Here is a 24,933-nt window from a genome sequence, read left to right as displayed (position 1 = left end):
AAAATCTTTGAAAGCATTCTAAGAAGCAAGATTGCCACTGATCTAGATACACATCAGTTACACAACCCAGGGCAATATTGGTTTAGAGCAGGCCACTCCTGCCTGTCCCAACTACTGGACCACTATGACAAGGTCCTGGATGATCTAGAAGACAGACAAAATGCATATGTAGTATACACAGACTTTGCAAAAGCCTTTGACAAGTGTGACAATGGTGTAATAGCACAAAAAATGCATGATAAAGGAATAAAGTTGGTAGACAGATCTATAATTTCCTAACAAATAGAATACAAAGAGTAGTAGTGAACAGAGTAAAGTCTGAGGCAGCTATGGTGCAAAGCTCTGTTCCACAAAGCACAATACTTGCTCCCATCCTGTTCCTCATATCTGACAGATAAGGATGTAAGCCTCAGCACCATGTCTTCCTTTGCAGACGACACCTGAATCTGTATGACAGTGTCCTCCACTGAAGACACTGCTAGACTCCAAGTTGATATCAACCAAATCTTTAAATGGGCTGCAGAAAACAATACGATGTTCAATGATGAGAAATTTCAACTACTCTGATATAGAAAATGCGGGGAAATTAAAACTATATCAAAGTATAAAACAAATTCCAACCACACAATAGAGCAAAAAACTAATGTAAAAGACCTGGGAGTGATCTCACTTTCAGAGGATCTCGCTTTCAAAACCACAACATTGTATCAATCACATCTGCTAGAAAAATGACAGGATGGATAATGAGAGCCTTCAAAACTATGGATGCCAAGCCCATGATGACACTCTTCAGGTCGCTTGTTCCATCTAGGCTGGAATATTGCTGCACACCAATAGCACCTTTCAAGGAAGGTGAAATTGCTGACCTAGAAAATATACAGAGAACCTTTCATGGCACACATAACTGTGATAAAACACCTTAATTACTGGGAATGCTTGAAGTTCCTCAACCTGTACTCCCTAGAATGCAGGCAGGAGAGATACATGATTATATACACTTGGAAAAATCCTAGAGGGATTAGTACCAAATTTGCACACGAAATTCACTCCCTATGAAAGCAAAAGATTCAGCAGACAATCCAACATCCCCCCAATAAAAAGCAGGGGTGCACCACTAGTACAATAAGAGACAACACAATAAGTGTCAGGGGCCCAAGACTGTTCAAGTGCCTCCCAGCATACATAAGGGGGATTACCAATAGACCCCTGGCTATCTTGAAGGCACTGGACAGGCACCTGAAGTCAGTACCTGACCAGCCAGGCTGTAGTTCGTATATTGGGTTACATGTGACCAAGACTAACAGCCTGGTTGATCAGGCCCTGATCCACCATAAGGCTTGGTCATAGACTGGGCAGCGGAGGCATTAACCCCCGAAACCTTCTCCAGGTATACTCTAGAAGCTTTAGCTTTTTGGTAAATGGTCATTAACTGATATGAAGCAGCTGGATACAGTGATTAAGAGGGTGTTAGAAGGGGGCATACCAAGCAAAAGTGGTAGGTCAAAGAGAAATCTGAGGTTATATTTAGGTGGTTCAATGAACACAAACCCAAGAAGTGCACCATTCAAAAATCATACATTTAGCAATTTTGAAAGGAGTCTATTGTAAGGAATCAAATCTTCAAACAAACACATGCAGTCAGCCTAAATGCAAGCATGTCTGTCTATACACATATACCAAACTTCAAGGTTACACATGGAAGTCAAGCTTAGATGGATACCTACGTCTTGAATTATGACGAATTTCTCTGGACAAACGTGGCATATAGATGCTGGGCCTATTGCGAGGATTATGGTCATCAACTGTTGTGACGGGTCCTTCTTCAAGGAGATTTCCGAAGAGAAGATTTGGATTGTGGAAATCCACACTGGAAGGCTCGAAGTGCCACTGGTTTTGTTGCCTCTCCTCTGATACGGTATTATTATTGTTGTTGCTGCTGCTACTGATGTTTATGCTGCTGTTATCATCAATGTTGCTGTCACTGGAAAGTCTTTGTGGAACAGTCAAGTCTTCAACCTCAAGAGGCAGCAGAATTTCACTTACTCGTCTTCTGTTAGCCATTCTTCTCTGTTCTCTCTGCTCAGTTCCCAAGTACTGTAACATGGAATTCACCAATTTGTAATATACACCACTCAAAATTCCAAAGGGCATCCATTACCTAAGAGTACATTACTGTTACAATTATATTCGAACAAGGTCAATATTTCTCTATGGTAATACTTAGGCTAACTCACTGTAAAAGACAAAAAACAATATTGGTAATACTAAAGTTCTCATGCTTGGGATTGTCTTAATAAAAGTTCAATTCTAAAAATATTTACTTCCAGAATACTGTAGTGACACTACAGTGTAAAAAAAAAAAAAAAACAGAATACATACACAGAGGCACCCAATTTTTACAGCAGGTTGGGTTCCAAGCTACTGCCATGCAAAGTGAAAAATCACTGTAAAGTGAAGAACTTTTTTCACTTTCAAATGCATACAAAAGTCTAATAACATTTACATTATCATATATTAACTGAGCAATAGAGCTAGGCCTAAAAAAATGCATATACATTACAAACACTACTACTATTTTTTTTTTTAAACATGTCGGTCATTTACCGCTGAGGTAGGGTGACCCAAAAAGAAAAAAAATCCAAAAAGAAAGAATAAGAATTTCATCATTCAACACTTTCACGATCATTCATACATAATTAATGTCTTTGCAGAAGCACTCAGATACGACAATTTAGATGTCCCTTCAAACTGCCAATATCCAAACCCCTCTTTTAAAGTGCAGGCATTGTACTTCCCATTTCCAGGGCTCAAGTCTGGCTAACCAGTTTCCCTGAATCCCTTCACAAAATATTACCCTGCTCATACGCCAACAGCTCATCAGGTCCCAAAAACCATTCTTCTTCATTCACTCGAATCTAACATGCTTGCTGGAAGTCCAAGCCCCTTGCCCACAAAACCTCCTTTAACCCCCCCCCCTCCAATCTTTCCTAGGATGACCCTTACCCCACCTTCCTTCTCCCCACTGATTTATATGCATTACAAGTCATTCTACTTTGTTCCACCCTCTCTAAATGATCAAACCATCTCAACACCTCCTCAGCCCTCCGCATCTCCTAATTTCCACACTACGAATTCTCTGCATAATATTTACATCACACATTGCCCTTAGACACGACATCTTCACTGCCTCCAGTTTCCTTGCTGCAACATTCACAACCCATACCTCACACCTATATAAGAATGTTGGTAACACTATACTCCCATACATCCCCTTCTTTGTCTCCACCCATCTTTTTTTTCCTTCATCAGTTCTATAGTGTACTTAGTCCTTCATATACCCATCTGCCAACATGTCCACTCCCAAATATCTGAACACATTCACTTCTTCCATACTCCTTCCCTCCAATCTGATACCCAATTTTTCCTTATCTAACTCATTTGATATCCTCATCACCTTACTCTTAGCTATGTTCACTTTCAACTTCCTTTCTTCCTTTACACACCCTCCCAAACTTGTCCACTAACCTTGGCAACTTCTCTTCAGAATCTCCCAAAAAGCACAGTATCATCAGCAAAAAAGTAACTGTCAACTCCCATTTTGCATCCAATTGTGCCTAATTTAATCTCACCCCTCTCCCCAATGCCCCAGCATTTACTTCAGTTACAACCCCACCTATAAATATGTTAACCCTTTCAGGGTCAGCCTCGTAGATCTACGGCTTTAAAGCCAGGGTCCAAGCAGTAGATCTATGCCATGGGCTCAGCTCACTCAGACAAGCTGTGAGTGGTAAATTTGGGCCTAGATGTGAGAGAATACATCTATGTGGTAAGTGTGAACCACATAAAACAAATCCTGTAGCACGCAGTGCACGAGAGAAAAAAACTACAAATGTAATTTTGGATTAAAACAGCGACTTTGTGGCATTTTTTGTAGGTTTTTTACAGTTGTATTCGCGATTTCTTGGTCTCATTTGATTGAATGAAAGATATATTAAAGAACTAGAGATAATTTTGATTAATTTTAGCTGAAAATGGCTTGAAACTGAGCTCAAAGTAGCAGAATGTTCAATTTTTGCCGATGTTCAAGAATGAAAGAGGTCACGCGTCTAATGGGTGTCAGCTGGCGGGTCTAATATACATTCACGAATGTGGTGATATTATTTTTATTATTATCACACTGGCCGATTCCCACCAAGGCAGGGTGGCCCGAAAAAGAAACTTTCACCATCATTCACTCCATCACTGTCTTGCCAGAAGGGTGCTTTACACTACAGTTTTTAAACTGCAACATTAACACCCCTCCTTCAGAGTGCAGGCACTGTACTTCCCATCTCCAGGACTCAAGTCCGGCCTGCCGGTTTCCCTGAACCCCTTCATAAATGTTACTTTGCTCACACTCCAACAGCACGTCAAGTATTAAAAACCATTCGTCTCCATTCACTCCTATCAAACACGCTCACGCACGCCTGCTGGAAGTCCAAGCCCCTCGCACACAAAACCTCCTTTACCCCCTCCCTCCAACCTTTCCTAGGCCGACCCCTACCCCGCCTTCCTTCCACTACAGACTGATACACTCTTGAAGTCATTCTGTTTCGCTCCATTCTCTCTACATGTCCGAACCACCTCAACAACCCTTCCTCAGCCCTCTGGACAACAGTTTTGGTAATCCCGCACCTCCTCCTAACTTCCAAACTACGAATTCTCTGCATTATATTCACACCACGCATTGCCCTCAGACATGACATCTCCACTGCCTCCAGCCTTCTCCTCGCTGCAACATTCATCACCCATGCTTCACACCCATATAAGAGTGTTGGTAAAACTATACTCTCATACATTCCCCTCTTTGCCTCCAAGGACAAAGTTCTTTGTCTCCACAGACTCCTAAGTGCACCACTCACCCTTTTCCCCTCATCAATTCTATGATTCACCTCATCCTTCATAGACCCATCCGCTGACACGTCCACTCCCAAATATCTGAATACATTCACCTCCTCCATACTCTCTCCCTCCAATCTGATATCCAATCTTTCATCACCTAATCTTTTTGTTATCCTCATAACCTTACTCTTTCCTGTATTCACTTTTAATTTTCTTCTTTTGCACACCCTACCAAATTCATCCACCAATCTCTGCAACTTCTCTTCAGAATCTCCCAAGAGCACAGTGTCATCAGCAAAGAGCAGCTGTGACAACTCCCACTTTATGTGTGATTCTTTATCTTTTAACTCCACGCCTCTTGCCAAGACCCTCGCATTACTTCTCTTACAACCCCATCTATAAATATATTAAACAACCACGGTGACATCACACATCCTTGTCTAAGGCCTACTTTTACTGGGAAATAATTTCCCTCTTTCCTACATACTCTAACTTGAGCCTCACAATCCTCGTAAAAACTCTTCACTGCTTTCAGTAACCTACCTCCTACACCATACACCTGCAACATCTGCCACATTGCCCCCCTATCCACCCTGTCATATGCCTTTTCCAAATCCATAAATGCCACAAACACCTCTTTAGCCTTATCTAAATACTGTTCACTTATGTGTTTCACTGTATGTTCAATGTATGTTCAATGTTTTTCTTAAATTCAATCGTATTTCTCACCTTCTTTACCAAAGGTTTGGCACTAGGAGCTTTCTTTGGAGCCATGGTAGCTTATTTAGCACTTGCAAGCACTAAAATGAATGGAATATTATGAAATATTTCTTATGAACACGTGAGGGGACCGTCCCTCGCTGGTAAACAATGGCACACTCGCTGGGAACGGCTCAGAGCCGTGAGTACGCATCCAGGAAAGACGATTAGCGAGTTAACGGACCACTTGCGAGCCAATGTTTAGACGAAATAATGGGACTATTTCCGAAGTGGACGACTTTCAGGCCGGACGATTATTGAGGGACCACTGTATATATGTATAAAGATACACAACATATCCCTCCAAACTGCCAATATCCCAAACCCCACCTTTAAAGTGCAGGCACTGTACTTCCCATTTCCAGGATTCAAGTCCGGTTATATAAAATAACTGGTTTCCCTGAATCCCTTCACTGAATATTACCCTGCTCACAACTCCAACAGCTCGTCAGGTCCCAAATACCATTCGTCTCCATTCACTCCTATCTAACACGCTCATTATGTGAATAAAAAATTAAAATGGAATTCATTTGTGAAGCCTGAAAACGTAACTAATGAACAGAAGAAATGTTAGTTTAGTGCCAGGAATGCCTGCATTGTTTATCCTAGACCCTATTTTGAAACTGGAATATTTTGAACTGTGTTAAATTGGCCAAATTACCAATTTCCAATCGCTTTATTGGGTAGTTGAAACAGTTGACTGGGCAATTTCTTCTGCTCAATCGATAAAATAGAAGTAATACTAGTGATATAGCTAAGAATTTGGTCGACTGGGATAACGTAATTGGCCTAAAATGAGAGTCAAAGTCTGCAAAATCGCCGACGCATCAAAATTCATGAGCGTAATTTCATCAATTTTCCATCAAATTTCGTGCTTTTTGCTCCATTACCTTCAGAAAGATTCTCTACCATTTCCTAAGAAATGATTTTTTTTTTTAAATTCTTGGACCCTGGCTGTCACTCTTGAGATTTGGCCTCTGGACCCTCAAAGGGTTAAACAACCATGGTGACATCACACATCCCTGTCTAAGACCTACTTTTACTGGGAAGTAATCTCTCTCTCTCCTACACACCCTAACCTGAGCCTCACTCTCCTCATAAAAACTCTACGGCATTTAGTAACTTACTACCTACTCCATACACTTGCAACATCTAACACAATGCTTCCCTATTCACCTCATATGCCTTTTCTAAATCCATAAAAGCAGCAAAAACTTCCCTACCTTTATCTAAATATGTATTGCTTACTTGTATGCTTCAATGTAAGCACTTGGTTTATACATCCCTTACCTGTTCTAAAGCCTCCTTGTTCATCTGCAACCTGCTCTCAGTCTTACCCCTAATTCTTTCAATAATAACCCTACCATACACTTTACCTGGTATACTCAGTAGGCTTATTTTCCCATAATTTTTACATTGTCTCCCTTTCCTTTATATCAAGGAACTATGCATGCTCTCTACCAGTCCCTAGGTACCTTCCCCTCTTTCATACATTTATTGAACAAAAGTACCAACTACTCCAAAATACAGCCCCACCTGATTTTAACACTTATATCATGATCCCATCAATTCCAGCTGCTTTACCCCCTTTCATTCTACCCAATGCCTCATGCACCTCCTCCACACACAACAGGCTCTTCTTCACTCCCGTAAGATGTTATACCTATCTGGCCAATGTATGAAATCAATGCCTCCTTTTCATCAACATCTAACAATTCCTTAAAATATTCCTGCCATCTTTCCAATACCTCTAACTCCCCATCTACTAACTCTCCTTATCTGTTTTTAACTGCCAAATCCATTTCTTCCCTAGGTTTTCTCAATCTATTTTCTTATTCTTAGCAAAATTTGTTGACAACACCTCACCATCATTTGCTCTCCTTTAACATATACATCATCTTTCAACAAACTGGCCATATCCCACCAAGGCAGGGTGACCTAAAAAGAAAAACTAAATTAGTTATACAGGAGAAGAGCAAGAGGTCAGTAACCCCTTCTCCTGTATAAATTACAAAATTTTAAAAGAGAAACTTTTGTTTTTCTTTTTAGGTCACCCTGCCTCGGTAGGATATGGCCAGTTTGATAAGAAAAAAAAAAAAAAACAGAAGGGGTTACTAGCCCTCTGCTCCCAGCATTTTAGTTGCCTTTTATGACAAACATGGCTTACAGAGGAAGAATTCTGTTCTTCTCCATGGAGATTTACACTATTTTTTTTTTACATGTTGGCTGTTTCCTACCGATGCAGGGTGACCCAAAATGAAAAACCCATATATATATATAAAATCCAAGAGGAACATTCACACAAAATATGCTATTTCATTGCCAGGGACTTTACCCATTCTGTATAAGTACAACAGATCATGTAACTTACAATTACAGACTGTTCCTGAGAAACAACCTCAACCTCATCTTCATCTTCACAGGTGAGATCAACAACACATGGTTGGTACGACTCTACATCTACGACCTCATGTTCTGGCGATGCTGGAGAGCTGCCAGCTTCTTCATCCTCCACTGATGATGGCATCAAATTTGGTAAAGAGTCACCTTCTGGATCCTGGGTTGAATCAGGAAGGTCTTGTGCTGGCACATCCAAACTGTGAGAACGCATTTTTGGCATCGCACTCTGTTGAGAAAACTTGCGTTAGTTAACTTTTACAAGATAAAATATTTATTTTATACAATGAAATTTGATTTTTTTTTCAAAATTTATTTTTGCTCTTAGCCATTCAAGTACAGTGGACCCTCAACCAATGGCATTAATCCATTCCAGAGAGCTTGCCGTTAGTTGAATTTGCCATTGGTCGAATTAATTTTCCCCATAAGAAATAATGGAAATAGAATTTATCTGTTCCTGACACCCCAAAGTCTGAAAAAAAAATTTTTTAACTGAAGTATACATTTCCTGACATGAAAATGAATGGGACGTGCAAAATAAACAATAATTAAATGCCTTTTACCTTTATTGTGGAGTTGTTGATAAGTGATGTGCTAGCAGCAGGGGAGATTCAGAATTGTCTATTGCTTGGAAGAAGAATCCCCTTCCATAAAGACTTCAGGGACCAAGTCCTTTGGTGGGGTTACCTCCTTTCTTGTTTTTTAATGCCACTAGGACCAGCTTGAGAGTCAATGGACCCCTGTCGCACAAAATAACTGTCCAGAGAGCTCTGTTTCTCACATCCCCTTATGATTTCCCTAAAATGGGATACAAGAGTGTCATTGTACATGTTGCCAATGCGACTTCTGTGACAGGATAAAATTCATCGATAAATGCTTGCACCTTTGTAAACATGGAACACATTTCCCTAATCCTTGATGAAGTCATCTTCCTCCGTTTCTCTTCATCCTGCTCTGAAGGACATTCCTGAGATGTGATCTATTGCTGTTGCACCTGAAGCTCTTGCAGGTCTGCAGTGGTTAGTTCTTCCTCGTCGTTCTGCACCAACTCTTCCACATCTTCGTCACAAACCTCCAACCCCAAGGACTTCCCCAATGACACAATAGCTTCCACTACTGGCAAAGCCTCCTGAGGGTTAGCCCCAAACCCTTCAAAATCCCTCTGTTCTACACATTCTGGCCACAGTTTCCTCCAAGCAGAGTTCAAGGTCCTCTTCGTCACTCCCTCCCAAGCCTTATCTATAAGGTTTACACAATTGAGGATATGGAAGTGATTTTTCCAAAACTCTTAGGGTCGATCGAGTGTCTGAGGTCACTTCAAAGCACTTTTGAAACACTACTTTTGTGTCGAGTTTTTTGAAGTTTGAAATGACCTGCTGGTCCATGGGCTGGAGGAGAGTTGTATTAGGAGACAAAAACTTCACCTTACTGAAACCAAACTCCCCTGCAACTTCCTCTTGCAAGTCGTGAGGATGAGCAGGAACATTGTCCATTACCAGGAGGCACTTGAGTGGCAATTTCTTTTCCTGGACGTAATTTTTCAGTGGGGCCAAAAACGCCATAAAACCAGTCCAAGAAAAGCTCCCTAGTGACCCATGCTTTACTGTTTGATCTCCACAGCACACACAAATTACCCTTGATGATATTGTTTTTCTTGAACACTCTGGGAGTATCAGAGTGATACACCAATAAAGGCTTCACTTTGCAATCACCACTAGCATTACTACACAACATTAATGTCAGCCTGTCTTTCATAGGCTTATGTCCTGGGAGTGCCTTTTCCTCGTGAGTAATGTAGGTCCTGTTTGGCATTTTCTTCCAAAACAGGCCTGTTTCGTTACAATTAAACACTTGTTCAGGTTTTAAGTTTTCAGTCTATGTATTCCTTAAAGTCCTTCACATATTTTTCAGTCGCATTTTTGTCTGAACTGGCTGCCTCGCCATGCCTTACCACACTGTGTATGCAACTACGAATCTTAACCCTTTCAGGGTTTCGGCCATACTAGTACGGCTTACGTCCCACGGTTTTTGACGTACTAGTACGCCTAAATTCTAGCGCCCCCAAATCTAGTGAGAAAGCTGGTAGGCCTACATATGAAAGAATAGGTCTATGTGGTCAGTGCATGCAGTATAAAAAAAATACTGCAGCACACAGTGCATAATGAGGAAAAAAAAACTGACTGTTTTTGGAATAAAACAGTGACTTTGCACTATTTTCTTATGGTATTTATTGTTGTATTCTAGTTTTCCTGGTCTCATTTTATAGAATGGAAGACATATTACAGAAATTGAGATGATTTTGACTGGTTTTACAATGAAAAGTACCTTGATATTGAGCTCAAAGTAGCGGAAATGTTCGATTTTTACCAAAGTTCAAAAGTAAACAAATCATGCCAAGCGTCCAATACATGTCAACTGGCGAGTCTAGTATTCTTTCACAAGTGCGCTGATACTATTTATACCATTTCTACACTAATGCAGTAGTCTGCATAATGGTAAAAATTCTATTTTTTGTGAGAATAAAAATTCAATGTGGAAAGCCAAGGAAATATAAGAGGGGCCTGGGGATGTGACTAACGAACAGAGAATTTGTTATTTTAGTGCCAGGAATGTCTTTCTTGTTTATTCTGGACCCTATTCGGAAATTGGCATCTTTTGAAATTTGTGTGAAATTGGCAAAATTGCTAAATTCTGACCACTTTATTGAATAGTTGAAATCGGTAAATGGGTGGTTTCTTGTACTCATTCGATAGAAAAAAAAATGGAGTTCTAGCGAAATAGTTATGATTTTTGTCAGCTAGTACACTGGAATTGGCCAAAAATAGGGTTCAAAGTGGGCAAAATCGCCAATGCGTAAACATCGTCAAGACCACTAACTTCGCGAGAGCAGAATTCCGCAAGTTTTCCATCAAATTTCATACTTTTGGTGTCAATATGATTGGGAAAAGATTCTCTATCTTTTCATAAGAAAAAAATAAATTTTTTTTCTTAAATTTGGCGACCCTAAGAACAAGTCTCGGAGAGGGCCTGGGGACCCTGAAAGGGTTAAATCTCTCAAACCAGCGTTTCCTGGTCTTAACCCCTTTACTGTCGCAACCCCAAATCCTGAGGTGTCTCCTGGTGTTGCAAACTTTAAAAAAAAAAATCTTATGAAATCATAGAGAATGTTTTCCCGATTGTAATGACACCAAAAGAACAAAATTTGATGGAAAACTGTTGGAATTACGCCATCGCTTAGTTAGCGACCTCGGCAATATTTACGAATCGGCGATTTCACTCACTTTGAGCTCTATTTTCGGTTAATTCCATTGTTCCAGTCGACCAAACTCATAGCTATTTCTTTAGAACTCCATTTTTTCTATCGAGTGAGTACAAGAAACTGCCCATTACCAATTTCAACTACCCAATAACAAGGTTAGAAATTTGCAATTTGGCCAATTTCACGAAAATTAAAAATTATGACAATTTCAAAATAGGGTCTAGAATGAACAATGCAGGCATTCCTGGCTCTAAAATAAAATTTTCTTTGTTCATTAGTCATGTCTCCAGGCCCCTCTGATATTACTCTTGCTTTCTATTTTGAATTTTTATTCAAACAAAAAATATAACATTTACTGTTATGCAGTCTACTGCAATATTGTAATAATTGTATAAATAAAGTCAACCCATTCATAACTGCATACTAGAATGGCTACTTGGACATTTATTGGAAAATGAGATCATTTGTTTACTTTTGAACACCGGCAAAAATCAAACATTTTCCCTACTTTGTGCTCCGTTTCAAGGTTCTTTTCATAGTAAAACCAATCAAAATCACCTCTATTTTTATGTTTTCCATTGTATCAAATGAGACCAAGAAAACAAGAATCCAACCATAAATACTATACAAAAATAGACCACAAAGTCAGCATTTAAAAAAAAAAAACGGTCTGAGTTTTTGTTTTTCTCATTATGCACTGCGTGCTGCAGGATTTTTTTTATATGGTGCACACTGACCACAAAGACCCATTCTCTCACATGTGGGCCTACCAGCTTTCTCCTGCTTGATTTGAAGCAGCTAGAATTTATGAGTATATATACGTCAAAAAACGGTGGCTCATAAGACGTAAGGGTTAAATTCATCAACAGCAGCACTATTTTGAGGCATTTTCTTAACGAGATCATGCAACTTCCTTGCCTTTTCACAAATTATAGACTGAGAAACACTATCACCTGATAATTGTTTTTCATTTATCCATACCAATAACACTCTACCTCTTCAATTATTTGCGGTCTCTGTTTTGAAAACATACTTGAACCTTTCGCAACAACAGCTTCCTTGATTGCCTGTCTGTTCGTCAAGATAGTACTGATGGTTGAATGTGATTTGTTGTATTGCCTTTCCAACTCAGCCATACGGACTCCACTCTCGTATTTTTCAATGATCTTTATATCCATCGTAACTCTCACCCTTTTTAACACAGGCTTGGCACTAGAGGCTTTCTTGGGGCCCATGGTGGCTTATTTAGCAGTTACAAGCACTAGAAACAGTGGAATAATCCAAAATATATAGGAGGCACATGTGGAAACTGACCGCAACAGCTTGTAAACAATGGCACACTGTCGTGGAGTGGCTTGGCTGCCCGCTCAGGCTGCACTCCAGGCACATGGGCATGCTCCGGATGAACGTCATTGGTAGTTTTTCGCCGTTGGTTAAGACTTTTATGGCAAAAAGTGCCATTAGATGAAATTGCCGTTACTTAACCCTTTGTTTCGGTTGTATATGTATGTCTTATGAACCACTGTTTTTGATACATATATACAGTGGACCCCCGGTTTACGATCAGCTCCCAATGCGACCAATTATGCAAGTGTATTTATGTAAGTGCATTTGTATGTGTATGTTTGGGGGGTCTGAAATGGACTAATCTAATTCACAATATTCCTTATGGGAACAAATTCGGTCAGCACTGGCACCTGAACATACTTCTGGAATGAAATAATATCGTAAAGCAGGGGTCCACTGTACTCAAATTCTAGCGGCTTCAAATCAAGCAAGACAAAGCTGGTAGGTCCACATGCAAGAGAATGGGTCTGTGTGGTCAGTGTGCACCACACAAAAAAATCCTGCAGCACGCAGTGCATAATGAGAAAAAACTTTTTTAATTAAAATGCCGACTTTGTGGTCTATTTTCGTATAGTATTTATGGTTGTATTCTAGTTTTCTTGGTCTCATTTGATAGAATGGAAAACATATAGAAATAGAGGTGATTCTGATTGGTTTTACTATGAAAAGAACCTTGAAATGGAGCACAAAGTAGGGAAAATGTTTGATTTTTGCCAATGTTCAAAAGTAAACAAATGATCTCATTTTCCAATAAATGTCCAAGTAGCCATTCTAATATGCAGTCTTGAATGGATTGACATTATTTATACAATTATTACAATATTGCAGTAGTCTGCATAACAGTAAATCTTCTATTTTTTGTTGGAATAAAAATTCAAAATAGAAAGCGAGTAATATCAGAGGGGCCTGGAGACATGACTGATGAACAAAGAAAATGTTATTTTAGAGCCAGGAATGTCTGCATTGTCCATGCTGGACCCTATTTTGAAATTGTCATTTTTAATTTTCGTGAAATTGGCCAAATTGCAAATTTCTGACCACGTTACTGTACTCAATCGATAGAAAAAAAATGGAGTTCTAAAGAAATAGTTATGAGTTTGGCCAACTGGAACAATGGAATTAGCTGAAAATACGGCTCAAAGTGGGTGAAATAGCCGATTCATAAATATCGCCGAGGTCGCTAACTTCGCTAGAGCGTAATTCTGTCAGTTTTCCATCAAATTTCTTTCTTCTCGTGTCATTACAAGCAGGAAAAGATTCTCTATCATTTCATAAGAATTTTTTTTTTTTTTTTTTTTTTTTTTGGGAAAATTTGCAACACCAGGAGACACCTCAGGATTTGGGGTTGCGACAGTCAAGGGGTTAATGCCGCCGTTAGTTGAGGGTCCACTGTACATATTAAAAAATATGAAAATTACTACAATTACATATACACAGTAAACCCATTCACAATGCAACTTCAAGTACTGGAATTTTATTCTAATATGTTCCAAAAAGTACAGTATATCTATACTCAGTTTAGTACTGTACAATGTAAATCTTAAAATAGCTAATGTACAAAATTTTGACATGCCATAAATTGTCATAGCATAAAGACTCAAAATTTGTGTATTACACACTACAGAATATTTTCCTTCTTCAGCTCAGCTTGAGTCTAAGGTACTCTAACATTTCATGAGCCAGACTTCTCACTCATCCCCCCCCAATAATCACCTACAGGTACATTCTAACAGCATTGTGGGCCACATTTCATGTTTACCAAACATTTTTGGATATTTACATCACCCACATTTTATCTCTGGATATTATCTATGACATCTAAGAGAAATACTAGTCATGCTACCAAGAAGTGTGAAAAATGTGACAATACTGAATTATGTTAGATATGTTAAATGGTGGTGCATGTGTGATGGTGTCCGAGTTTTATGTGCGAGGTAATCAACCATTTACAGTTATAAATGGTAAGAAAAAAGCTTATGTAGTAAGCAGATAGTGAACTGCTCAGAGGAAGACTCAGGAGCAGAAGAAAGGATGTAAGCAGATTGGGTTTAGAAGGAAGGAAAGGAGGAGTGTTTATGGGTGGGGCAGGAAGAGAGGGGACAGGGTGAAAGAGGATAAGAAAGAAAGGAATGGTGTTGGATGAATGGATTGGGAGAGTTGGGGAGGGGGTGAATGGGGACTTGGGAATGGGGTGGTAGTTGGTAGGGTATGAAGGGAAGGAAGGAAACCAGAGAAAGATAGTGACCTGCTCAGTAAGCTTAAGCAGTGATCTGCTCAGACAGCCTTTGGATTAGTCTGCCCAAAATGCACAAGCATGTTAGTGGCTTTTTATGCTTAATTTTTTTATTACAAGTAAACTACATTTTGCAAACTACAAAGAAAATTGTTTGTTTTGTTTGTAAGAGTAGATTAGAGTGATATAGTGTAAGTACAGTGGACCCCCGGTTAACGATATTTTTTCATTCCAGAAGTATGTTCAGGTGCCAGTACTGACCGAATTTGTTCCCATAAGGAATATTGTGAAGTAGATTAGTCCATTTCAGACCCCCAAACATACACGTACAAACGCACTTACATAAATACACTTACATAATTGGTCGCATTGGGAGGTGATCGTTAAGTGGGGGTCCACTGTAGTGGTGTTTGGGGTACGTAATACCATATTTTGAAGAGGATGCCTACTGTTTTGGAGACCTCCTTGGTTGTGTTGGATGTGGGTATGAAATTTTTAGTTTCAGTCATGGTGTAGACCTAAAAATTTGTCCTCGATGCATCTTGTAATAGGGGAACCATTGATCAATATGTTAAGTAGGATAGTTAAAGCTCTGTCTCCAAACAGCATATAACAGGTTATATCTATACTGAGTGAGTTTGTTGGTAATCATCCACATAGATATTTTTAATAGCTCGCCGTTAACAGTGGCAGTAAACCTAGTCAGATTTAATTGGGAGAAGGCATAAGTAGTGTCATGTGTGAATAGAACAGATTTAAGAAGATGAGATGCAATGGGGAGATCACTGATATAAATAAGAAAGAGAAGAGGGCCAGGCTACAGGCTGAGTTGACGAGGTTACGCCGTTTGTGGAGACATACTGGTGTCTATGCCTTATATGAGATTTTAGGTATACAAGGGTATTTCCTCTGACCCTGTAATGTTCTAGCTCAAGATGCAGAATATTATGGTCCAATGTATCGAATGCTTTCCACAGGTCTATAAAGAATCCCAGAGGATATTCATTTTTTCAAGTGCTGCATAAAGCAGTTCAAGCTTTATGGAAAATCCTAGAGGGATTAGTACCAAACTTGCACACGAAAATCACTCCCTATGAAAGCAAAAGATTTGGCAGGAGATGCAACATTCCCCCAATGAAAAGCAGGGGTGCCACAAGTACACTAAGAGACAAGAGGCACCTGAAGTCAGTACCTGATCAGCCGGACTGTGGTTTGTATGTTGGTTTACATGCGGCCAGCAGTAACAACCTGGTTGATCAGACCCTGATCCACCATGAGGCCTGGTTGTGATGTAGTTCAGCTGGGCTTGTGAGGTCTCTGGGGAGACCTAATTTAACCAATTATATGGTCACCTTGCCTTGGCAAATGTCTGTCAGAGACACGCCTTTCCGGCTTAAGTTTCAGCACCTTTGTTCGTCACTGGCGTCAAATCCAGGCATCAGGTCATACACGTGGTTGTGGGGTGTGCTTGGACCATCATATAAGCCCAAGGAACAGCTGAGCAGAGGAGATTCGTGCGGAGCTCTGTCCTGGGTGCACAGCTCTGAGCAGAGAGACATCGAGAGCTGCTGCTGCTGGGGTGCAGGGCTCGGGAGAAGGCTGCTGAAGTCTCTGGAGGAGACTGCTGGAGGCATTGGGCAGAGTACTGGCTTGGCGCAGTACTCGTGCTGTGTAGGTCTTGGGACCTGTGGCTTAGTTCCTGTGATGAACTGTCCTATGAACTATATTGTAAGTTACATTCTGTTTCGCCAAGCTAATTGTATTCCCGGTCTCACTGCTTATGTGTACCACCCCATTTATCTAAACCACAATGTTCTTCTGTTCCCAAATTTATTATTGTACAAGGACTTAATAATAAACTGTGAGTAGAATAGTAATATTCACTGTCCCCGTTATTTACTCATTTATTCATTTATTTTTATTTCAAGTAGTGAGAGCGTGAGTAGTGTGGTGGGTAGAGTAATGAGAGGTGAAGATGTAGTCACCAGTGACCTCATATTACCTACCGACCTCCGCTAATCATCTCTCCTACTGCCTCGCCTGTCCCCTACCTACTGACTCCCTCCTCTTACTCCCATAGTCCCCCTAATTGTTACCCCCCTACCTGACATAGTTTTAGACCAGGCCGCGGGAGCGTTGATCCCTGAAACCCTCTCCAGGTATGGCATGATTGCACATAAAATGAGAGCAATAGGTATAATAGGAAAAGTGGACAAATGGTTATTAAACTGACAGAAAACACACAAGATAGTAGAAAACATAGCGAAATCTAGAATTGCCAAAGTTAAAAAAAAAAAAAAGGTTTATACCCAAAGGCAGGGTCTTGGTACCTTTATTTTCTCTCATCCCCATAGAGGATACAGACAAACACTCACCATAGTTCCTTATCTTGTGAATACCAAAATGACTTAATCACCTTGGTAGAGGACACGAAAAACTGCAAAAGGATAAGCAAAGTATTCCAGTGGATATAAGAGAATACAACATTCAATGGTGACAAGTTCTAACTGCTTGAAGTGCCAATGATTCAAATTCTTGTTATATGCCTGTTTTTTAAATTTGGTGTGAAAGCACAAGTGGCCTACACAACAAAGAATGGTGCGATAAGTGTGTGCTACTGAGAAAATTCCAGCCTGCCAAGTGATTTGTGGGAACCGCATGTTGCTCTGTCTGTTTACCATGAAACACTGATGTGTATATTTTTCACAAGTGAATATGAAATGCTCTGCATAACAATGGGCTTTCTGCATGCAAACATTGTATCATACTGAAATGTAAGTTATTATAATAAACAACTTAAGTATTGAAGAACTAGTTTTACACAAATACTGTACAGTGGTCCCTCGTTTATCGTCATTAATCCATTCCTGGAAGTGCGACGATTATTGAAAGACTATTTTCGAATCAATTTTCCCCATAAGAAATAATGTAAATACAATTAATCCGTTCCTGATGCCCAGAAGTATTAAAATAATTTTTTTTACCTGAAATATAGATGTAGTACACAAACAATACAATGGGACATGATGAATGAAACATTAACAGCATAACACTTACCTTTATTGGAGATTCTTCTTAGTGTATGGAAGACTGGAGGAGGAGAGAGATTGGATTAGTTACTGTTTGGAAGGGAAATCCCCTTCCATTTACATTAATTATCAAGTGTCGGAGCAATATTCATTAACATTATGGCACTCATTTCTGCTAAGGAGTGCCATGGCTGACTAGCTTGAATGAGACCTCCCAATACACATTAGGCAACTACAGTGGAACCCTGACTTACGAGGTTAATCCGTTCCAGGAGCTAGCTCGTAACTCAATTTACTCATATATCAAATTAATTTTCCTCATTTAAATTAATTGAAAAGCCATTAATTCATTCCTGCACTCTGGAGGGAAGAGAAAAAATACTTGAACATGACGCTATTATCAACTGTACGGCTTATTTATCTATCACAATTCATCTAATATGACATAATAAACAATATAATTAGCACAGAAACATGATATGTACTCTAGAATGAATAAAATAGGCCATAATATGGTGGCAGAGGAAGTGGCAGTGGCAGAAGCATCGGCCATTTCTGTCCCAATTTGACTAGTACATGTATCTTCACGGCGCGCATAACGGAGATAAAACACCTCAATTACTGGAAGCACTTGAGGTTCCTGAACCTGTATTCCCTGGAACGCAGGCGGGAGAGATACATGATTATATACACCTGGAAAATCCTAGAGGGACTAGTACCGAACTTGCACACGAAAATCACTCACTACGAAAGCAAAAGACTTGGCAGACGATGCAACATCCCCCCAATGAAAAGCAGGGGTGTCACTAGCACGTTAAGAGACCATACAATAAGTGCCAGGGGCCCCGAGACTGTTCAACTGCCTCCCAGCATACATAAGGGGGATTACCAACAGACCCCTGGCAGTCTTCAAGCTGGCACTGGACAAGCACCTAAAGTCGGTTCCTGATCAGCCGGGCTGTGGCTCGTACGTTGGTTTGTGTGCAGCCAGCAGTAACAGCCTGGTTGATCAGGCTCTGATCCACCAGGAGGCCTGGTCACAGACCAGGCCGCGGGGGCGTTGACCCCCAGAACTCTCTCCAGGTAAACTAACTGTAAGAGAAAATAGAGTATTTTTGAGGCTAACTGCAGTAGATCACTAGGACCCATGGTTAGAAAAAGAAATTTGGCCAAATGAATGTAAAAAAAAATGCAAACAAGCACGACAGAACTGCTCCCAAAGGGATGTAAACATGTTTACTGCTTACCAGCTGTGCCAACTAGCAGAAGCAATCTGAATTATTACATACGTATTATGCATTATTATTATTATTAATTTAGGGAACTATAGCTCTATCGTTATAATAATATATTAGTAGTATATTATCATTATTATTATTAATTTAGGGAACTGAAGCTCTATCATTATTAGAATAATACAGTAGACTGTCATTGAAGAATTGCTGCACAATTTTATGTAACACGTTGTATAATTAATTTAACATGGTCCAGTTTGTGGGAAGGAAAAAAAAATTCTCTTTTGCTCAAGCGGCCACCTTGTTGTAGAGCAGCCAGGGAGCCCTTCCCTACCACTCCCTAACACCCCCCCCCCCATCCCAGCATTTCTAATTCATACGAGTCCAGTCTCTCTCTCCTACAAGGCAGCTGTGTTTGTCAATTGTGTTATGATATTTTAATTACTATATCTTGTATCTGCCAAGCAATCATGACACCCAGTAGCCATACTAGTGTTGCTGAAAGTGGCACAAAGAGGTATAAGCACTTAAGTCTTAGAATTAACAAATATTAGACAAGAGATAACCTGTAGCCGTAACTGAAGTGTTACTTTGTACACAGAAAAAGGGGTTAACATCAGTTTGTGTGACTGACTGAATGGCTGACTTACTGAGTGACTTGATTGACTTGCTGAGTGACCCGACTGTAATACGTATTATATTATTATTATTGCTGAGAAGAAAAAGGTAATGACTTCCATGGAATTAAAGCATGAAATCATAGATAAACGAGCAAGGTGTCCAGGTTTTGGGTTGAGGGGGAAGAGGGAGCTGGCTTGTAACTCAGAGTAAAAAATCGGCCCAGGGACAGTTCGTATCTAAAAAAAACTCGCAAGTTGGAACACTCGTAAGTCAAGGTTCCACTTTAAGTACATTGTCTTACCACTGCAGGGAAGAGTATTATCATGATGGTATGTAAAGAAACCAGCCACCATGCAGGTCAGTTTATCTGAAAGCTCTAGATATTTTTAGGTCTGGGCACCCATGATGGAGATCGTCTGCTCTCTTGGTACGGAAATTAATCATCCATACAGTGAGACAATTAGAAGTAAACAAAAACTTGTGTAATTATTAGTGGAAATTAAATATGATTTGTCTGGATTTTTAACCCAAGAGGGCTAACCACCCAGGATAACCCAAGACAGTCCAATGGGAGGTCTTTCAATCTTGTCCCCCAGAATGTGACATACACCAGCTGACAAACACCCAGGTACCTACTTACTGCTGGGTGATCAGGGATAGCAGGTTTAACCCTTACAGGGTTGGTGCCGTACTAGTACGGCTTGCACGCCAGGGTTGGTGCTTTACTAGTACGCATGAATTCTAGCGCCTTCAAATCTAGCAAGAGAAAGCTGGTAGGCCTACATATGAAAGAATGGGTCTATGTGGTCAGTGTGCACAGTATAGAAAAAATGCTGCAGCACACAGAACACGAGAAAAACCTCCGACCGTGTTTTTGCTTTAAAAGTGACTTTGCAGTGTATTTTCATATGCTATTTATGGTTGTATGCTAGTTTTCCTGGTCTCATTTTATAGAATGGAAGACATATTACAGAATTTTTTTATTATTATCACACTGGCCGATTCCCACCAAGGCAGGGTGGTCCGAAAAAGAAAAACTTTCACCATCATTCACTCCATCACTGTCTTGCCAGAAGGGTGCTTTACACTACAGTTTTTAAACTGCAACATTAACACCCCTCCTTCAGAGTGCAGGCACTGTACTTCCCATCTCCAGGACTCAAGTCCAGCCTGCCGGTTTCCCTGAACCCCTTCATAAATGTTACTTTGCTCACACTCCAACAGCACGTCAAGTATTAAAAACCATTCGTCTCCATTCACTCCTATCAAACACGCTCACGCACGCCTGCTGGAAGTCCAAGCCCCTCGCACACAAAACCTCCTTTACCCCCTCCCTCCAACCTTTCCTAGGCCAACCCCTACCCCGCCTTCCTTCCACTACAGACTGATACACTCTTGAAGTCATTCTGTTTCGCTCCATTCTCTCTACATGTCCGAACCACCTCAACAACCCTTCCTCAGCCCTCTGGACAACAGTTTTGGTAATCCCGCACCTCCTCCTAACTTCCAAAATACGAATTCTCTGCATTACACTCACACCACACATTGCCCTCAGACATGACATCTCCACTGCCTCCAGCCTTCTCCTCGCTGCAACATTCATCACCCATGCTTCACACCCATATAAGAGCGTTGGTAAAACTATACTCTCATACATTCCCCTCTTTGCCTTCAAGGACAAAGTTCTTTGTCTCCACAGACTCCTAAGTGCACCACTCACCCTTTTCCCCTCATCAATTCTATGATTCACCTCATCTTTCATAGACCCATCCGCTGACACGTCCACTCCCAAATATCTGAATACATTCACCTCCTCCATACTCTCTCCCTCCAATCTGATATCCAATATTTCATCACCTAATCTTTTTGTTATCCTCATAACCTTACTCTTTCCTGTATTCACTTTTAATTTTCTTCTTTTGCAATTGGTGTCAATTGCTGGCTGGACAAATACTGTAAGGAAAATGTGGTAACATTCATTGACAACTGGGACCTCTTCTATGGCAGAAGTGACATGTATGCCAGGGATGGGGTTCACTTATCTAGGTCTGGGGTGGTAGCACTGGCAACTGCAGTGGAGGGAGCAGTTAGGACTTTAAATTAGGAATAGTTAGTGGTATGGGTTTTGGCAGGAAAACAGTGAAGTCCCAGTGTAGTAATATTACGAGTTCTAGGGGAACTAGTAATAAGCAGAACGAGGTAGATATTGAAAAACCAGGGACTTTGGGTGATAAGGACAGTAATAGGTTTAGTAGAAAAACAGAAATGAGCAGGAAGGGTAAAGAGAAAGGAGAGTCTTTCAATGTTTATTATGCTAATTGCCGTAGTGCTAGGAATAAGATGGACGAGTTGAGATTAGTTGCTAGTGCAGGTAACATTGATGTATTTGCCTTAACTGAGACGTGGTTTAATTCAAAAAGTCGGGACATGCCTGCGGAATGTCATATTCAGGGTTTTAAATTGTTCGAAGTAGATAGAAGTATCAGGAAGGGGGGTGGGGTGGCATTGTATGTCCGAGATCGCTTGAACTGTTGCATAAAAATGGGTATTAAGTTTTAACCCTTTCAGGGTCCATCCCGTAGATCTACGGCTTTATGTTCAGGGTCCAAACCGTAGATCTACGCCATGAGCTCAGCTCACTCTGATAAACTGTGAGTGGTACATTTGGGCCTAGGTATGAGAGAATACATCTATGTGGTATGTGTGCACCACATAAAACAGATCCTGCAGCACACTGTGTATAATGAGAGAAAAAAAATGAAATCATGATTTTTCGATTAAAACAGCAACTTTGCAGTGTTTTTTCGTATGTTTTTTATAGTTGTATTTGCGATTTCTTGGTCTCATTTGATAGAATGGAAGACATGTTACAGAAATAGAGATAATTTTGATTGGTTTTAGCACTGGAAATGGCTTGAAACTGAGCTCAAAGTAGCGGAAATGTTAAATTTTTGCCGATATTCAAGAGTAAACAAACGACCTCACACATCTAATACACGTCTGCTGGTGGGTCTAATATACATTCACAAATATGGTGATGATATTTATACAATTATTGCAGTATTGCATAACAGTAAATCTTCTATTTTTTGGTGTGAATAAAAATTCATTATGTGAATAAAAAATCAAAATGGAATTTATTTGTAAAGCCTCAAAACATAACTAATGAACAGAGGAAATGTTAGTTTAGTGCCAGGAATGCCTACATTGTTCATTCTGGACCCTATTTTGAAATTGGAATATTTTGAACTTTGTGTTAAATTGGCCAAATTAACAATTTCCGATCACTTTATTTTGTAGTTGAAACAGTTGACTTGGCGATTTCTTGTGCTCAATCGATAGAATAGAAGTAATACTAGTGAAATAGCTAAGAATTTGGTTGATTGGAATAATGTAATTGGCCTAAAATGGGAGTCAAAGTCGGCAAAATCGCCGATTCGTAAATATCACTGACATCAAAATTCGCGAGAGCATAATTTCGTCAATTTTCCACCAAATTTCGTACTTTGTTTTATTACCTTCACAAAAAGATTCTCTACGATTTCATAAGAAAAAATAACAAATTTTTTTTTTTAAAATTCTTGGACATTGGTGCGTGACTCCAGATTTGGGCCTTGGACCCTGAAAGGGTTAAGTAACACATACAGAGTCTGTTTGGATAGAATTTTTAGAGGGGCATGAAAAACTGATTTTAGGAGTGATATACCATCCCCCAAACTTATATAGGGACCAAGGGAGACTACTATGGGAGGAAACTGTTAAGGCCACAAGGCACGATAATGTAGTAATTCTAGGAGACTAACTTTAGTCATATTGATTGGAATTTCTTGACTGGGAATTTAGAATCATACGACTTCTTAGAAGTAGTTCAGGATTGTTTTTTGAAGCAGTTTGTGACAGAACCTACAAGGGGAAATAACCTGCTTGACTTAGTTCTGGCAAACAATGAATCCCTTGTTAATAATTTTAGAAATTTCAGAGGAACTGGGTGCTAGCGACCACAAATCAATTACATTTAGCATTGAATGGAAGTACGATAGTAGCGATAACTCAGTAACAGTCCCAGATTTTAGCTTAGCAGATTACGATGGGCTTAGAGAACACTTATCATCTGTTGACTGGGGTAACGAAGTGAGCTATCAATATTATCATGTGGGATTCGAACACGTGGATAGGGTAAAGTAATACTCACGTAGGCTGGAAGTACGTATAATTATGGATAATGTGGGGAGCGCCCTAACAGCCGTAACCTTGTCTCCTTGCTCACTCTCGTAACACTGACTGGCGTCGACCAAATTACTTTCCCTGGTGACCTTCTACTGGGCTTTGTTTCCATGCGAGACTTACGCATTGTGCTCGACCCTTATCGATGGCATGCCCAAATTGATGGCTTGATCGTACCATTTTGGGGTTACCAGCTTGGATCAGAAATCTGTCATACTGCTGCAGAGTATGATGTACGGATTAAGTCCTTACAAGGCAATGCATTCTCCAGTAGCGTACCCAAGCGGTCAGGCACTGGTAATTCTGTCACTCCCATCAGTGTTCCACCTATACCTTCAGACTTGCAGGATAGTCCGTTGCCTCAAGTGTCCGAGGACACTCAGACTGCCTTGAGTGCACAACCTATCCTTGCAATGACTGCTAGTTCGAGTAGTAGTTTCTCCACAGGGGATGCCTTGTCAGAAAACGATTACTTGAAACTAGTAATGCCATCTCTTGTTGATGTCACATGCCGTCTGCAGAAAGACGTCTCTGTTGCGGCTAGTGCTCTCACTAGAGTGTCTGTTGTTGTTCCTAGTGTTCCAGATGGTGATAACGTCCTAGTTGACAGTGATTCCTGCAATGTAAAAGGTCTATTTGTTGAACCATCCTTACATGTTGTAAGAGATAGTAAGATCCATTTCTTCCTGGCCAACACTTCTGGTCACAGTGTTCGTCTCAGAGCCAATACCAACCTCGTTGACCTAGTTCACTATCCTTACCCTGTTCAGGTAGAGGATGAGTTGTCACCTGACCAGTGGGTCGGTGCTATTTCTGCCGGGGAGACCTCATCCACTTCACTGGATCAATCTGTTCCACCAGTTGAGGAGAAAGACTTAGCTCCCACTGACTTCCCAGATGAAGTCAAGCGTTTGTTGACTCTGTTGAACAAACGTCGTAAAGCCATTG

At 40.3% G+C, this 24,933-nt stretch overlaps 1 protein-coding gene across 5 annotated transcripts in view; it reads right to left on the bottom strand.

Moving 5' to 3' along the window:
• The window catches only part of LOC128691962 (uncharacterized), a 385,950-nt gene that overhangs the window by 14,714 nt on the left and 346,303 nt on the right, over window positions 1-24,933 (bottom strand). For 4 of the 5 annotated variants that reach the window (XM_070081135.1, XM_070081141.1, XM_070081123.1 and 1 more), the window contains 2 exons: window positions 8,012-8,266; window positions 1,725-2,094 (listed from right to left, as the gene is read on the bottom strand). In XM_070081135.1, coding sequence (XP_069937236.1) covers window positions 1,725-2,094; window positions 8,012-8,260 — 619 coding nt within the window. In that variant the 5' untranslated portion in view covers window positions 8,261-8,266. Of the gene's footprint in view, window positions 1-1,724; window positions 2,095-8,011; window positions 8,267-17,251; window positions 17,271-24,933 lie in introns of those variants that run through there. The other variant, XM_070081130.1, reaches the window with a different exon arrangement.

This window comes from Cherax quadricarinatus, chromosome 6 (assembly GCF_038502225.1).
Source record: "Cherax quadricarinatus isolate ZL_2023a chromosome 6, ASM3850222v1, whole genome shotgun sequence".
In the NCBI taxonomy this organism is placed as follows: Eukaryota; Metazoa; Arthropoda; class Malacostraca; order Decapoda; family Parastacidae; genus Cherax; species Cherax quadricarinatus.
This window is presented reverse-complemented; position numbering and strand designations above follow the sequence as displayed.